The following is a 19100-nucleotide window of genomic DNA, read 5'->3' as shown; positions in this document are numbered from 1 at the left end:
TGGGCATGATATATTCAGGGTGTTAAATGAGAAAAATACTCAACCAAGAATACTTTACCCAGCTGGGATGTCATTCAAAAATAGAAGGAGTAATAAAAACCTTCTAGGACAAAAAGAAACTTAAAGAATTTGTGATCACCGAACCAGCCCTACAAAAATATTAAAAGAGATTCTCTAAGCAAAGAAAGAGCCCAAAAGTAACACAGACCAAAAGAGAACCAAGAAGCTATACAGAAATAGTCACTTTACAGGTAATACAATGGCACTAAATTCTTATCTTTCAATAGTTACTCTGAATGTAAATGAGCAAAATCCCCCAGTCAAAAGACACAGGGTTATCAGACTGGATAAAAAAAACAAGACACATTGATAATGCTGTCAGCAAGAGACTCAGTTTAGACCCAAAGACACCTCCAAATTGAAAGTGAGGGGTGGAAAACCATTTTCCATGCTAAAGGACATCAAAAGAAAGCTGGAGTGGCAAACCTTATATCAAACAAATTAGATTTTAAACCCAAGACTATAATGAGAGATGAGGAAGCACACTATATCATAATTAAAGGGCCTATCCAACAAGATCTAACAATAGTAAATATTTATGTGCCTAATATGGGAGCATTCAATTATATAATCTAATTAATAACAAAATCAAGGAAACACATTGATAATAATACAATAACACCCCCTTCACTGCAATGGACAGATTATCTAAGCAGAAGGTCAAAAAGAAAATAAGGGCATTGAATGACACACTCGACCAGATAGCCTTCACACATATATTCAGAACATTCCATCCTAAATCAACAGACTACACATATATCTCTAGTGCTCATGGAACACTCTCCAGAATAGATCACATACTGGGTCACAAATCTGGTCTCAACTTGTACCAAAAGACTGGGATCATTCCCTGCATATTTTTGGAATACAATGGGAAACTAGAACTCAATCCCAAGAGGAAATTTGGAAAGAACTCAAATACATGGAGGCTAAAGAGCATACGACTACTAAAGAATGAAGGGGTCAACCAGGAAATTAAAGAAGAATTTTTAAAAATTCATGGAAACAAATGAAAATGAAAACACAACTGTTCAAAATCTTTGGGATGTAGCAAAGATACTTCTAAGAGGGAAGTATATGGCAATACAAGCCTTTCTCAAGAAACAAGAAAATTCTCAAGTACATAACCCAACCTTACACCTAACGGAGCTGGAGAAAGAACAGCAAATAAAAATTCCTCCTAAGTCCAGCAGGAGAAGAGAAATAATAAAGATTTGAGCAGAAATCATGAACAGTAGAACAGATCAATGAAACTAGAAGCTGGTTCTTCGAAAGAATTAGTAAAGTTGATAAACCCTTGGCCAGACTTATCAAAAAGAAAAGAGAAAGTACTCAAATAAATAAAATCATGAATGAAAGAGGAGAGATCACAACCAACACCAAAGAGATATAAATAATTATAAGAACATATTATGAGAACTGTATGTCAACAAATTAGGCAACCTGGAAGAAATGGATGCATTCCTAGAGACATATAAACTACCAAAACTGAAACAGGAAGATATAGAAAACCTGAACAAATCCATAACCAGCAAGGAAATTGAAGCAATAATCAAAAATCTCCCAACAAACAAGAGCCTGGGGCCAGATGGCTTTCCAGCGGAATTCTACCTAACATTTAAAGAAAAATTAATATTTACTCTTCTGAAGCTGTTTCCAAAAAAATAGAAATGGAAGGAAACTCATTCTATGAGGCCAGGATGACCTGGATCCCAAAACCAAAAAGAGATCCCACCAAAAGGAAGAATTACAGACCAATATCCCTGATGAGCATGAATACAAAGATTCTCACCAAGATGCTAGCCAATAGGATCCAAAAGTATATTTAAAGGATTATTCACTATGACCAACTGGGATTTATTCCTGGTCTGCAAGGGTGATTCAACATATGCAAATCAATCAGTGTGATATACTACATAAAAGAAAGGGCAAGAACCATATGATCCTCTCAATAGAGTAGAAAAAACATTTGACAAAGTACAGCGTCCTTTCTTGATCAAACTCTTCACAGTGTAAGCATTGAGGGAATATACCTTAATGTCATAAAAGCCATATATAAAAAACCAACAGCAAATATCATTCTCAGTGGGGAAACATGAGCTTTTCCCATAAGGTTGGAACATGACAGCAATGTCCTCTATCATGACTGCTGTTCAACATAGTACTGGAAGTCCTAGCCTCAGCAATCTGACAACAAAAAGAAATAAAAGGCATCTGAATCAGCAAAGAAAAAGTCAAACTCTCACTCTTTGCAGATGATAGGATACTTTATGTGGAAAACCGAGAAGACTCCACCCCAAAACTGCTAGAACTCATACAGGAATTCAGCAAAATAGCAGGATATAAAATCAATGCACAGAAATCAGTTGTATTTCTATATACAAACAATAAGATGAAGAAAGAGAAATTAAGGAGTTAATCCCATTTACATTTGTACCCAAAACCATAAGAAACCTAGGAATAAACCTAAGCAAAGAGGCAAAGAATCTGTACTTAGAAAACTATAAAGTACTCATGAAAGAAATTGAGAAAGACACAAAGAAATGAAAAAATCTTCCATGCTCATGGATTGGAAGAACAAATATTGTGAAAATGTCTACACTACCTAGAGCCATCTACACATTCAATGAAATCCCTATCAAAATACCAACAACGTTTTTCACAGAGCTGGAACAAATAATCCTAAAATCTGTATGGAACCAGAAAAGATCCCAGATAGCCAGAGGAATGTTGAAAAAGAAAACCAAAGCTGGAGGCATCACAATTCCAGACTTCAAGCACTAATCAAAGCTCTATTACAAAACTGTAATCATCAAGACAGTAGGGTACTGACACAAAAGTAGACACATAGATCAATGTAACAGACTAGAGAATCCTGAAATGGACCCTCAACTCTATGGTCAACTAATCTTTGACAAAGCAGGAAAGAATACCCAGTATAAAAAAAGATAGTTTCTTTAACAAGTGGTGTTGGGAAAATTGGACAGCCACATGCAGAAGAATAAAACTGAACCATTTTCTTACATCATACACAAAAACAGACTCAACAATGGATGGAAGACCTAAATGTGAGACAGAAATCCATCAAAATCCTTGAGAAGAACACAGGCAGCAACCTCTTCAATTCTGGCCACAGCAACCTCCTTCTAGACACATTTTCAAAGATAGGAGAAACAAAGGCAAAAATGAACTATTGAGACTTCATCAATACAAAAAGCTTTTGCACAGCAAAGGAAACAGTTGACAAAGCCAAAAGACAACTGGCAGAATGTGAGAAGATAGTTGCAAATGACATATAAGATAAAGGGCTAGTATCCAAAATCTCTAAAGAACTGCTTAAACTCAATACCCAAAAGACAAATAATCCAATCAAATAGGGAGAAGACAAGAACAGACGATTCTCCAAAGAAGACATACAAATGGCCAACAGACACATGAAAAAATGCTCAACATCACTTAGCATCATGGAAATACAAATCAAAACCACAATGCAATACCACATCACACAACTCAGAATGGCTAAAATTAACAATTCAGAAAACAATAGATGTTGGTGAGGATGTGGAGAAAGGGGAACCCTCCTACACTGTTGGTGGGAATGCAAGCTGGTGCAGCCACTTTGGAGGTTCCTCAAAAATTTGAAAATAGGGCTACGTTATGACCCAGCAATTGTACTACTAGGCATTTACTCCAAAGATACAATTGTAGTGATCTGAAGGGGTACCTGCACCCCAATGTTTATAGCTGCAATGTACATAATAACCAAACTATGGAAAGAGCCCAGATGTCCATTGACAGGTGAGTAGATAAAGAAGATGTGATATATATATACAATGGAATACAACTCAGCCATCAAAAAATAAATAAATAAATAAATAAATAAATAAATCTATCTATCTAACTATCTTATCATTAACAATGATGTGGTTGGAACTAGAGGGTATTATGCTAAATGAAATAAGTCAACCAGAGAGATAATTATCATATGATCTCACTCATATGTGGAATTTAAGAAACAAAACAGAGGATCATAGGGGAAGAGAGGAAAAAAGAAGAGGGAGACAAACCATAAGAGAATCTTTTTTTAAAAAATATTTTATTTATTTATTTGACAGACAGAGACCACAAGTAGGCAGAGAGGCAGAGAGAGTGGGGGAAGCAGGTTCCCTGCTGAGCAGAGAGCCTGATGCGGGGCTCGATTCCAGCACCCTGAGATCATGACCTGAGCCGAAGGCAGAGGCTTAACCCACTGAGCCACCCAGGTGCCCTGACCATCAGAGAATCTTAATCATAGGAAACAAACTGAGGGTTGACAGAGGGGTGAGGGTGGGGTGGAGGGATGCAGTAGCTGAGTGATGGACATTAAGGAGGGCATATGATGTGATTAGAACTGGGTATTATATAAGACTGATGAATCACAGGCCTGTACCTCTGAAAGCAGCAATACATTATATGTTAATTAATTTAATTTAAATAAAAAGTTTAAAAAACATTTCATAATAATAAAGAGGTCAATTCATCAAAAAAAAAAGGATACATACCAATTCTAAAATTCATAAAACAAATTCTGATAAACTGAAAATGTAAGAAGTAGACAAAATCACTAAAGGGGTAGAAAAAAAAAATCAGTAATACACAGAACAGCAGTCACAAGGAGAAAAAAAAAATCAGTAACTATGCAGAATTCTTGAATAACATTATGAAAGAGGAAAAATAGTAAAGCATGGCTTAAAAAAGAAAAAGTTAAGATGGTAAAAAATTTTAAACATGTCAGTTTAATTATAATGAAGGCAATGACTTAAATATCTTATTTCAAGAATATACTATGTTTTTGTTTTCTGGATTATTTTCTCAATTGTTAACAGTAAGAAGATAAATATATTATGCTTCTTACTTTTTACAATAAGAGCTAATTCTATTCATCTAATTTTAAGAAGAAACAGCCAAACAAAATTTGGGAAGTACACATAAAGAAGTGCTTAGAAGGAATTATTACTGGGATGCCTGGGTGGCTCAGTTGGTTAAGCATCTGCCTTCGGCTCAGGTCATGATCCCAGGGTTCTGGGATCGAGTCCCACACTGGGCTCCTTGCTCAGCAGTGAGTCTGCTTCTCCCTCTGCATATCCATGCCCCTGCTTGTGCTCTCTCTCTCTCTGACAAATAAATTTAAATGAAAATCTTTAAAATAAAAAAAGGAGTTATTATTGATAAAATTGGAAAGGATTAAATGTTAATAATAGAAAAGAAGAAAGATCTACAATTAATGATGAAAATTCCACTTAAGAAGCTAACTAAACAGGGAACTTAAAGTCAAAATAAGCAGAAAAAAGAAAACAAAGATGAAAAAAGAAATCAATGAAATAGAAATTGGGCAAACAATAGAGAAAATCTATATATACAAAGGTTGCTCTTTGAGAAGAGCCACAAAACTGATCAGCTGCTAGTAATATTGGTTAAAAAAAAGAAGACAATATACTAACCAATATCAGAAATCAGAATGGGACATTACTATAATATCTACAGATACTAGAAAAAATAAGGTAATATAATGAAGAACTATACATTAATAAATGACATCTAAATTAATGTAATGGGTAAATTTACTGAAAGATACAGATTACAAAACTGACTCAAAATGAAACATAAAATCTAAATAACATGTTATCAATTTTAAAAATTGAATTGTAATTAAAAACAGTTCCATACGTCTGACAGCCATTTGTATGTCTTCATTGGAGAAGTGTCTGTTCATATCTTCTGCCCATTTTTTTATATGATTCACTAGACATCAGGGAGATTCAAATTAAAACCACATTGAGATACCACCTTACGCCAGTTAGAATGGCCAAAATTAGCAAGACAGGAAACAACATGTGTTGGAGAGAAGGGGAACCCTCTTACACTGTTGGTGGGAATGCAAGTTGGTGCAGCCACTTTGGAGAACAGTGTGGAGATTCCTCAAGAAATTAAAAATAGAGCTTCTCTATGACCCTGCAATTGCACTACTGGGTATTTACCCCAAAGATACAGATGTCATGAAAAGAAGGGCCATCTGTACCCCAATGTTCATAGCAGCAATGGCCACGGTCGCCAAACTGTGGAAAGAACCAAGATGCCCTTCAACGGACAAATGGATAAGGAAGATGTGGTCCATATACACTATGGAGTATTATGCCTCCATCAGAAAGGATGAATACCCAACCTTTGTAGCAACATGGACAGGACTGGAAAAGATTAAGCTGAGTGAAATAAGTCAAGCAGAGAGAGTCAATTATCATATGGTTTTGCTTATTTGTGGAGCATAAGAAATAACATGGAGGACAAGGGGAGATGGAGAGGAGAAGGGAGTTGGGGGAAATTGGAGGGAGAGGTGAACCATGAGAGACTATGGACTCTGAAAAACAACCTGAGGTTTTTGAAGGGGCAGGGGGTGGGAGGTTGGGGGAACCAGGTGGTGGGTATTAGGGAGGGCACGGATTGCATGGAGCACTGGGTGTAATGCAAAAACAATGAATACTGTTATGCTGAAAAGAAATAAAAAATTAAAAAAAAAAAAAACACTTCCATAAAGAAAACTCAAGGTCAAGACATTTTCAGTGGTGGACCTATCCTTTAAGGCAAAGTAATAGCAGACCTAAAACAAACTGAGAAGAAGAAAGGACAAGGAAACACTTCCTAACCCATTTTATGAGACTATCATTAAACTTCTATTAAAATCAGACAAAGAGATCCAGGTAAATGAAATGACTGGTCAATGGATGGAAATGAATGAAGCTTAACAGAATTTTAGCAAAAATGGATCCTTCAGTATGTAAGGGAGTGTTGCAAAGTTCACTTTATGGTCAAAGATTGATCGATGTAATTCAACATATAATAATTTTTTAAAGTATGCTCATGTAAATAGATGCAAAAATTTCTGTTAGTATAACATCTATTGAAGAGAAAATCTCTCAGCAAATTGGAGTACTTTCTTACTTTCATAAAAAAATTAAGCATACTGAAAATACTACATGTTGGTGAATACATAAAGCCACTGAAGCTCTTGTACATTACTGGTGGGAACGTATAATGGTACAACTACTTTGAAAATGTATGGCAGTTTTTAAAAAAAATTTAATATACAATGGCCATATGAACTATTAATTCAAGTCTTGGGTATTTAAAAATGAAAACATATTCCACACAAAAGCATACCTGGATATTCATAGCAGATTTATTCCTGATAACCCTAAACTGGATACAACCCAAATATCCACCAGAAGAGAAGGGATAATAAGATTATCATATCCTCATACAATGGAATACTCTTTGGCAATACAAAGTAACACACTACTGACAAATGCAAAAGAAAAATATAGTAAATCTTTAAAAAAATCATGTCGAGTGAATGAAGATTCTCGAAAATGCATCGTGTTTGATTCCATTTATATGAATTCTAGAAAAACTAGAAAACTAGAAAAAAAAAAAACTAGTCCATAGAATATTGGCTGCCAAGTGCTGAGGGTCAGAGGACAGGCTGACTGGGAAGGGGGCACAGTAAAAAATTTTGGGGGGGAAGAACATTTTCTTTATCTTGATTATGGCATTAATTACACAGGTACATAGTTTTGTTACAACTCATTAAAGTGCACATTTAAAGTGGGTACATTTTCCTACGTGAATTATACCTCAATAAACTTGACTTAAAGACAATGGAACAAATATCCACACGTTGAATAGTCGTAGGAAAAGCAAAATTCTACCTGTTTATTAGATGAGGTAAGTTCTGTAAGTTACTGTTTGAATGAAAATGCTATTGTGAAAAGACTGAATAAGGGTTTCCTTTATAAGAAGAAATAATAGAATATGCAGTGGTAGTGTCCCTCTCTGAGAGGCAAAGATAACTAATAATGTTATTAAGTGTAAGTCTTAATTAATGAACATGAACGATTATTCTACTCAAAGTAAATTTATAAGGCAAGACATAGAGGTATTCATCAGCACTAGCAACCTATATTAATTTTCCTAGAGCGCCCTCCACAAATCACCACAAACTGTGTGTCTCAAAACAACAGAATTTTATTGTCTCACAATTTTGGAGGCTAAAGATGAAATCAAGATGTCAGGGAGCCATATTTTTTTAGTCCTTTTGTGCTGCTATACCAAAACACCATAGACCAGGTAGCTTACAAACAACAGAAATTTATTTCTCATTGTTCTGGAGCTTGGGAGTCTGAGATCAGGATGCTACATGATTGACAGAGGGTTGTCTTCTGGGCTGCATACTTCTTGTATCCTCACTTGGTAGAGTGGGCAAGGGAGCTCTCTGAACCTCCTTTATAAGGGCATTAATCCCACTGGGCCATGTTCCACCCTGATGATGATCTAATCAACAGGCAAATGACTTACCTTCTAATACTATCACTTTGGGGATTAGGTTTCAACAAACAAACTTGGGAGGGCACACCTTCTCTGAAGGCTCTGGGCAGAGAATCTATTTCATGTCTTTTTTGTAGCTTTTGGTATTGCTGCCAACAGACAAATTAATCCAATCTCTGCCTCCACTGGCTTTCTCCCTGCACTTTTTGTCTCCTCCCCTCTCTTCTTCAATGGATACCAGCCATACTGGTTTACAGCCCACCCTAAAGACATTCATCATAATTTGGTTATATCTGCAAGGGCCTAATTTCCAAATAAAATCTCATTCACAGGTACTGGGGGATCAGGGCTTTGTCATATCTTTTGGGGGATGTGATTCGATCTATACATACTCCAGATAACTGGCACACACAGACCAAAAACCTTTATTCCTATTACCATCATTTCTACTTTCTCACAATTTACAACTCTTTCGCAATTTCTCAGTTCTGACTTGAGTGTCCAGTACTTATTTCTCCTTGTTTCTCTTTTGGTAAATGTCTATATTGTTTACTGTAAAGTCAAAAGTTTTTATAAAACTGTTTACTTTAAAAGCAGATTTCAATTAATATATGCCAAGAAAAAATACATATAATCCTTAAAATACATAGAAACACTAGAGCAGTCTTCGTGAACTATATATGGGAGTCGGCCCAGTGACATCCCCAGCAACTTCCCACAACAGGCAGAATTAACATGGGTGGAACTTTCTGCTTCAACACGGACTCTCCTGGGTCCTTCATGTTCTCTTTTCTGAGACTCACAGACTTTACCACCATGCCTAGTTACCCTCTGGGTCAGTTCAAACACCCAAACAAACACTTTTTGCACTATGAAAGAATTCGGTGTTACCAACTACATTCAAGCAACCCAATTCACCAGAAGTCTCATGTGCCAACAGCTTGGCACACATTCCAAGAACAGAAAACTTCCTTCCAACTACTTGTATGCTTCACATCCCTGGCTAATCTGTAAATTCCCTATTCTGGATTTCAACTCTTTCTTTCTTTCTCCCCAGATTTCCATCACTAATCGGGGCATGATTCATTTATTATCTGTGCCCGGGTTCATCATCTTATTCAAATGAGGCTAAAATCACTGTCTTGACTAATGAATCACTGAGCTCTACCCACAAGAAACCTCTGATTGGCATTTGTCTTACTGATCTTTGGCCTCTTCCTCATTTGTTGAGCCAAACTACAGTATTGGAATTCCTTTCTGGATGGATTCTTCAAGAGCTCCCACCCCTGTATCTTTATACTCTTAAACTTCATTTTTCTCAACTCTCCATAGAAATCAAGACTGCTAGTATTTTTCCCTAGAGACTAAAAAATACTTAAGACGACATATTTATAATTAATAACTCCTCATTCTCCATTCACAATCTTTTCTGGAGGGGATTGTTTTCTTTTATAACCATGCATTACTAAGTGAGTAAGTTGCGACAACTTGAGAGAGAGAGGCATCATTTACAGAGTCTTGCCCCCACTGTTAGCACTGACAACCCCCAATCCCAAACTAGTGCTCCCCAATAATTTGTTGCAAACAATCTTTCTTCTGTTAATGATAGATTGATATTTAGTTCCAAAGAAATACTGCTCATTCATGTGTTCCCTCACACACTCTTGCTCTCTTTGCTTAGTTTTCTCCACTGAAGAACTTGGAATACTCTGAGTACCCCAACTGTATAATGCACTCACTCTACCTCTACAACCCTCCCCCAAAGAAAAGACTGTCTCTTCCTAAAATTGATAAAGCAATATTCCACAGGTAAGTGGACTCCAATACATTTACATAATGCAGGACTCATGACGGCCTTGCAAGGCAGTCTAGGACACTTCCCCCAACCTTCCCTGGCTCTCTCCCTCATTGGGCTCAGGACTGCACAGTCTCACTTACCTCTGCCTCCTTCCCTGTCCCTTGCCTCACCCCACCCCTTTTTACCCACAGGTATCTGTCCCAATAAAATGCTTGCATTTAATCCTGCCTTGGCATTTGCTTCTCAGAAGACCCAGCTTAACACATCAGGATTAAGAGCTTATTTAAATTTATGAGCAATTTTTAAATGGGTCCTCAGAAAATGGGTAAACAAAAAGGCATTTGGTAAAGTAGGTCTCAGATATAGGGTTCCTCCTTCTCTATTCCATTCATTCCTACCTTGAAAAAGAGACTACCCCCCCCCCCAAAAAAGGCTTTTCAATAGTTGTATCAAATTAATAGCTTTCCTAATATTAAGAGATTCTTCTTTATATACAAATTCACCCAGTTGTAATAAAAAAGAAAGGAAGTTAGAAACTGTTATTTGAAATTAGCTACTTAGGTGTCTGTTTCTATGATTCACCTGTAAACTCTAGAGGGTTGGCATCCCATTTCATTCTTTTTTTACTGAGTACCGGTTTTCTAGCAGGTACTCAATAAATAATCTACTGCATGGAAGCAGGAAATGCTCAATCACAGTGAAGTATAAAGTTGGGGAGGGAAGTTCCTAAACCTTTCTAGGGATATGAAGAAACATAAAATATATCCATTATCTTCATTATATAAACCATAGAAAATAAACTTCAAGTTACATTTTATAAAAAATAGAAAGCAAACATCAATAAAAATCCTCTTAGCTATAGTGGGAATAAGCAAAAGATAAAGTGAGAAAGAATTTATTTTAAACGATTGAGAAACTCTCTTAACAGTGATACTCTATTGGTTAAAAACAGTTATCTTGCCTTTCTGAGAGCTCTCCAATACAGGGCACCTGAATGGCTCAGTTAGTTAAGCAGCTGCGTTTGGCTCAGATCCCAGAGTCCTGGGATCAAGTCCTGCAGTGGGCTCCCAGCATCACGGAGAGACTGCTTCTCCCTCTGAACTTCTTCCCTCTCATGGTCTCTCTCACTGTCTCTCTCTCAAATAAATAAATAAAATCTTAAAAAAAAAACAACAACAAAGAACTGTCCAATACTTAACGTCTGGATTTAAGAGAATAAGTTGCAATACTCATGTGGCTAGAGCCATAACCTATATATATGTATATATATTATGCATATGTGTACTACGTATTATACAAGATACAGATTTCCTTTTATCAATAAACTTCACCATACTGTAGACGTAGTCAAACTTCATTATTTATACACTGCCAACAGACAGAATTGTATTTCTCCTTTATAAACAAAAAGAAAAGTCTTGTATCTTCTTAACATGTCAAGTAAAAGAGTTTCTTTAAAACAAGATATTGATCCACTTAGATGATAGTGGAAAGTTGACATTTACAAAATAATTCCATGACAGCAAATGGAAATAGAACCAAAAGGATTGAGAGTTAGATAATTAGACTCCATAATTTCTAATTCCTTATTGTCATTAAGAAGAAGAGCAATTTATTTCACCAACTGTTGGCATATTTATGATGATTAAATTCTTACTACAGCAATGAAAACAAGTGTATCAGTTGAGACCTCAAACAATGAAGCTTTAACTAGTATTTCCTATAATAGATGAATAGGTCTAAATTATATCCTGTCATTGGGGAGTTTTTGCTGTACATTAATGGATATAAAATCTATTAACTCACATATACTGTTTAAGAACACTACAATAACATTGACTCAACTCATAACTTTTAGGTATACTTAGTAAACTAGAGAAAGTGGAAAAAATATTCCACATACCAGAGGCAGAAAAAGCAGAAGACATTTTTCTTTCTTTCCTTTTCATTATTCTCCCCAGAACCTACTGCAAGTGGGGTGGAATTAGAGAAGAAAGATATATCTAAAACAATCTACAGTAATTTAAAATGATTAATTCCAGGTCTCTTAACATAAGAGGCTCTAGTGGAAATTTTAGGTAGAGTAAATCCTGTTGAACTGCAATTTATCACTAAAATATCTGACATGGGGAAGTCTAATTTTTGCACCACAAGCTTTGGAAGGAAATAAAACCATAGCTCTTCAGATTTCAAATTAACATGTCACTTTTCCTATGAGTCAACCAAATAACAGATATGAATTGAAGTACCTACCAGTTTTTTAGGGCATGATAAAAACATTTCAGGATAAGTGTCCAGTTAAAGGAACTAATCCTAAAGAATTTAACATGTGCTTTATATGAAAAAAAAAAATAGAAAAGCAAATAATTCTATGTAGTTAAACAGAAGTCGTGAATATATGAAAATTTGCCGCTGAAAGTTAAGGAAAATAAGGAGACCTACAAGTTTAGAAAATATGACAAATTTGGTAACAGAATAGAAAAATATGTAATTTTCTCAAAGAGATATTTTTGATTAAATATAGAAGGCAATGATATTCTAATTATAAAAAGTGGATAGGTAGGAAAAAAAAATTTATTCCTTTCCCAAGGATAGTATTTTCCTAGTTAGCTGCCTGAAATCATTCAAATAAATAGAGGATATCTCAAAAAATTGCTTATAAAATTTCATTATAAATGGTTTTGGGTAACAAAATATAGTATACATATTAAAAATAAGCAATCTTTCATGCTATAGCATTTTCTTTCTTTTCCTCATCCCACAAATATTGATGGGGCCTCTAGCACATAATTAAGCATTATTCTAGTGCTAAGGATACAGCACAAACAAGATGGACTAAAATCCTGGCTACATGGAACTTAATTTCTAGGTGAAATAAATGACAAGCAAGAAAGTAAAGTAAGTAAAAGTCTAGTATATTCCATTTTGCTATTCCATTGTCCTTCTGCCACAATACTGTCCTTTGATTTAATGCTACTGGATATAGTTTAAGTAAAATTATAATGTGATAAAAGTCTTCCAATATTTCCATAAACCCTCTTGGTCCAGCTCTGAGGTAGATCAGTCTTAAAAGGATTACCATGATATAAACCAGGGATCACCAAACTTTTTCTGTAATGAGTCACATACAAATATTTTAGGTTTTGCAGACCACCTATGATCTATGTCACATGTTCTTCATTTTTTTTAACCCTTTAAAAATGTAAAACCATTCTTACCTCATAAGTTATACAAAATGTGCCAGGGGCTGAATCTGGCCTGCAGCCACAGCTCTCCAACCTCTGTCCAAAATCTGAGTATGTGAGTATCTCTGCTTTAAGTGGCTATGCTCAGTACTACATTTTATGTTTTTCCTTTAACATTTATTCTTTTCCTCTTTATTATTCATTTTCCAAAATTAATAAAGCATTCTTTTCTGAAGCTACAATACTTCCAACCAGAGCAGCCTCAAAGTTCCAAAGAGCAAGGATACCTATTCTATTTCACCCAAGCAACAGAGAAACATTCTTGGGGGGAAAAAAAAATCCTAAGTCTATATACTATAGAGAGAGATAGCGGTGGAGATCGTAGATGCTCCCCATTGACTTCCTGGGGCAGACACATAGAAAGTCTATTGTTCCCTTACCTTGCTGGAGGAACATCAATATTGGAAGAAACAACTTTTCGTTTTTGCTCAAGGAGACAGATGGAGCGAGTATTTTCTTTTTCATGGTCAAGGGCTCGGTTGGCTTTTTTGGTGTCTGCTGTTTTCACCTCTTCCTCCATGGCCAAGGGAAACAAGTGTTGATGAGACATTTTTTTACTAGAGTCACGTTTTAAGTCCTCTGGTTGAAATGTGAAGGTCATTTCCCGTTTAATGCTCCCCACCTGTGAAATGAAACATAAGAATTCTTACTCGCCCAGAACATCAGCTTTGCATAACTATGTGCAGATGACCCTAGAAAAGACCACAGATCGGAGACTTCCTTGTTCATGTTGAAGATTTTATAGTTTAAGTAAGAAAAATGTAACAGGGAGATAAAATAACTGACATTACGAAGGAACAGACATTTGATGCATCATCTGTCATAAAGCAAAAAAGCAGCATCATAAACATAAGAGAAACTTTCAGGCATACAAAAACTTTGAAGACTTGAAAGCATAATGCTTCTAAAACAAATCTTAAACTTTTATACATCACTGGTTTCTCTTCGACAACTGAGAAAGTCAATTAAGTATATAAATTCTTAAATATTTCACACTAATTATATTGAATAGAAGAGTGTTATAAACATAAAAAGAGCCTTATCTTTGACTATAAATACTGATCTTAACCATATTCTTTAGTTCATGAAGAACTGTTTTTTATCTTTTATCTATAGCAGCTAAGATCTTAATGAAATCTCTTATTAGTATGATGATGATAAAAAAAAGTCATTAATTTTTCTTATCATTTTTGACTAAATGCAACATGGCTTAAGGTTTGAGGCAAATATAAAGTTAAGCCTCAGGGCCTTAACTCTTGTTATTTCAGAGTCTGTGATGACGAAAAACAGACTGAAGTCAAAGAAAAATTTTTGTAAAGGTGGTTGGTATTGTAAGTGAGGTTTGGAATGAACTTGTTAAATTCATGAGTGTACAAAGAGGAGCCAAAGGGAGCATCCGAGGAGCTCAGTCAGGTAAGCATCTGCCTTTGGATCAGGTCATGATCCCAGAGTCCTGGGATGGAGCCAAGTTTCTGGCTCCCTCCCAGTAGGGATCCTGCTTCTCCCCCTCCCACTGCCTCTGCCCCTACCATGCTCATGCTTTCTCTCCTATCTCTCTCTTTCAAATAAACAAATAAAATCTTAAGAAAATGAAAGTGAAAAAAGAAAAAAAAGAAAAGAAAGAAAGAGAGAGAAAGAAAAGTGATCCACTGCTCAGTACATTATGTTTCAAAATATGCACACCTATCAGACATATCACAAGCCCATTCAGCAGTTCAGCCCTTTCATGGACTTAGTCTATAAAATCAAGAAATCTTCACTTACCCACTAAACAGAGGATATACTTGTTTTTTCTTTTTAATTTTAGGTAGGAGGGCACAAAAAATCTGATCAAATAGATTTAGAATTACAGAAGCTAAACCCACAAACATAAGACATTTTCAGAAAAAAATGAGAATATATGTGTTCAATAATAGCAGACTGGCCATGTATGATATTAAGGACCAGAAATTTTCAGACTAAAGGGCGCATGTTAAGAGTCGCAGGACCCGCTTATATATGAGGATTTCCAGAACCCAGGGATAACCTTGTGCCTCAGAACCCACTTGGCTGGAATGTATCTTTCATATGAACACAGAGCTCTAAATGGAGCTGTCTTCTCTCCTTGACCTGTACTTGTCAGGGCAAAATGATCTTCTTCCCATGGGGTTCCTGTCAGACCTAAGCCCAGGAAAATGATCAGTCACTTTTGGTCTTCTTGCAACTCATGGGAAAGTTACCAGTATTTCTTAAAATGAGTGGTTTAAAGAGCTCTTGTAATGGCATCAATGCACAACAGAAAAATTAAAAAAAAAAATTCATACTTCCAAAAATGCAATGAATGTTCAATAAAAGTGTAGCTTGACAAAATTGACAAATGTAATTACTTTATTTCAAATACCCAGCACAAGTCACTTTCTGTGTAAATTGTTCTGCCTGGAGGTAGGAGAGGGAGGTACACCTCATTCCAAGCCTACATTACAACTGGGATACCCTAAACACCAGGCATAGAAGATGAAAACAAAGGCCTGGTTTGGACGATCATAAATAGTCTCCCTCTAAGTGCCAAGTATTGCCTTAATTAAATATTTAAGTAGTCATTAGTATTAAGTTGTAGCAATAATTGACATCTATACCTCTCTTGAGGCCAACTGTACTGATTAAGCGAATTCAATCCAAAGACAGGGTTAGTGGAGAATATTACAGGAAGCTCAGCTCTTAGTTTTAAAGTTTTAGAGAAAAAAAAATCTAGCACTTTAAAGCAAATTAATACAAAGTAGAATAAATTTCCTACAGAGATTATAATTCTATGTCATGATCTTAGCCAAGACTTCATAAAAATTATAGTAATATTCAACAAGGTAAGCTATAAATCTTCCATAATACAGCCTAAACAAAAAATTAATCTCTCAATAGTAATCAGGAAATCTTAACATGTAATAGATTTCAAAGGCTATTTAGCCCAAACCCCTTATATTAAAAGAGAAATTAAAAGCATTAGGAAAGGACCAAAGAGGACAGAAAAATATAGCAATGAGTAAGAGATTTTAGATACCTGGACTCATGGATTTCACTGTATGTAAATCTGGTGGAAGGAGTGGGTGACAGGTGTAGATCTTCGTTATATTACTCAGCTTTAAGGTTTACATATAGAGATTCCATGTTCTTATTAACACTCTTTTATCTGTATCAGGTATTAACATTTAAAAGCTTTTTTCAAAGAAGAGTTCACAGGAAACTAGAGAGTAGGGAGAGTACATGAAGTCAAATCTTGAGAAACCGGACTCTGAAATGGCTCAGAGAGATAGAACGGTGGCTGGAGAGGATGCCAGACAAGGGAAAATGTTCCAAAATGAAAGGTAATAGAGCATGTTTAGATGCTGAGTCAGAATGGAAAGAAAGGGGTGAGTAAGGTTAGTAGGAGCAGAAAGGGATAGGACTAATAATGAGCTGTTCACCTCTAGCAGATTAGCAGAGCAGAGCAAAAGGAACAACATATGAACCCTAATTAAATTTGCACTCCTATTAGATTAGCAGAACAAAGCAGTTAAAGGAGATATGGTTCCATTTATATGAGATTTCCAGAAAAAGCAAAGCTACAAAGACAGAAAACAGATCAGTGATTGTCTGGGGCTGGGGGTAGGAGAAAGAACCAACAGTAAATGCATTCCAGAGAACTTTCTATGGTGGTGGAAATGTTCTAGAACTAGACTGTTATATTTGTATAATGCTATAAATTTGTTTAAAATAATTGAATTGTATTCTTAAAATGAGATGAATATTATGGTATGTAGATTATACCTCACCAGTACTGTTAATTTAAAAAGAAAGAAGAAGTAGTAACCAGTGTGGAAAGTACATTCACAAGAACCCTGAGACCAGAAATTGGGAAACTGTGCTTATAAAGCAGCTTCCATAAATTCTATTGAGTTTTTTTTTTTTTAAACACAGGTGATAGGGCAAGCCAAGCTGCTGCCAGCAATTGTATAGTTATATCCTGCATACTGATAAGATGGGCCTCAATCCAGCCCCCACTCAAGTCACGTCCCCTGGCTTCATCACCCATAGAAGAGAGACACTTTTCTAATTCTTCTACCTGGGGAGGAATTTTTATACTTCATCTCTCCAAATAGGGCACTCCTATCTACTTTTTCCCCAATTTGCACATTGCCCTGGTGACAAAAGTAAATGCCTTAGGCCTATCTACATGGCCTGGGCCACGTTAGCTGCCTCCCTGGAAGCAGATATCAATTAATTATGCGACTCCTATGAGCTGGACAGTTTTGATAACAGAAATATCGAGGGTATCAGAAGAAGCACTCTGTGCTATAGGTCAGAAGGAGGCAAAGGGCTCAACACGGAAGACGGCCAGAAGACAAACACACACACAAAATCTAGAAGCCCCGAGTGACAAATAATGAAGAGAAACAGCAAGATCATTGATTAGTAAATTCTAGGAGAAAATACAAGGCTGAGAAAATACGAGGCTGAGAAAATATGAGGCTAAGATTTAGGAATGATTTTAGTCTAGATTAAGAAAAAAATAAACTGTATCCTTCCCAGGGAAGGATTCATCTGACTATCTCATGCTGGTGAGACTGGACATTGGAAGGTAGTAGTAGTATTTGATCTGGGTTGTCACACTTAAGATGGACAATGACAAATTGGAACCAACACAACAGAATGATCAGCATGGCAAAGGATGTTATTGGGAGGAACTGGGAATATTCTGTCTAGAAAACTAAGGGTTTATGCCCCGCACAGCTGCTCATAGATGAGTCAAGAGCCCTTTTGAAGAAGAGGAATTTGAGTTCTCTCGTGTTCCTCTGGAAACAGGATCAATGGATCATTTCTGCTTCTAGCTAACTCCCTTCTGACCTTACAGTTTACTCACTCTTCCTCTTTTCTTCTTCTTACTCTTTCACCACAGTGTAAATGAAATATGGTGTATCCATAAGAAATACTACTTTCTACCTAGCTGTGTTTTCATGAAGTCAAGTCAAGTAGGTAGATTCTCAGAAGCTACATTGTCTCACTTGAACACTTTAATTTTTACTGTTTCTGTGGAGTTTAATTACACGTTTCATTTTTAAAAGTATTATAAAATATGTTTGTTATTAAATTTTCAATAAAAGTGTGAATAAAATTAAATGGCAAAAGCCTTCTATTCTTCTCCATCCTTTAGCCCTGCCCAGTCAGGTCCTATCTCTAGAGAGCAGCTTTTAACAATTTACTGCCACACTTTAAATCACTTAAAATACATTAAATACCTATCAATGTTTATACACTGTTTGGAGCATCCAAACACGAATGTGATTATATTACATGTATTATTCTGTAGCTTATTTTCTTACTTCACCATAAATCATGGGCAACTTTCCATGTTAGTAGTACATCTACTAATTTTTTAAAACACTGAAAACTAACAGCTCATGAGATCAGATTTTTTAATTAATCTCAACTTGACAGACACTGAGGTTCTTTTCAATTTTTCATTATTAAATATAATTCTACAATGAACATCCCTGCATATCTATGCATATAGCTTTATGCATTTGTGCAAACATTTTTTTTTGCAGGAAAAATTCCCAGAGGTTGGAATTTCTGAATCAAACAACCAAGATGTTCTTCATAGGGGAACAAAGCCTGGAACGCCCACA

General features: G+C 35.8%; 1 protein-coding gene across 1 annotated transcript in view; it reads right to left on the bottom strand.

The window, feature by feature from the left end:
* ZNF704 (zinc finger protein 704) overlaps positions 1-19100 on the bottom strand; it is a 239813-nt gene that overhangs the window by 176934 nt on the left and 43779 nt on the right. The window contains exon 2 of the mRNA XM_082719437.1: positions 13842-14083. Coding sequence (XP_082575563.1) covers positions 13842-14083 — 242 coding nt within the window. The remainder of the gene's footprint in view (positions 1-13841; positions 14084-19100) is intronic.

This window comes from Mustela nivalis (genome assembly GCF_964662115.1).
Source record: "Mustela nivalis genome assembly, chromosome: 2".
NCBI lineage: Eukaryota > Metazoa > Chordata > Mammalia > Carnivora > Mustelidae > Mustela > Mustela nivalis.
The sequence above is the reverse complement of the archived record's forward strand: the minus strand, read 5'-3'. Positions and strand labels throughout refer to the sequence as shown.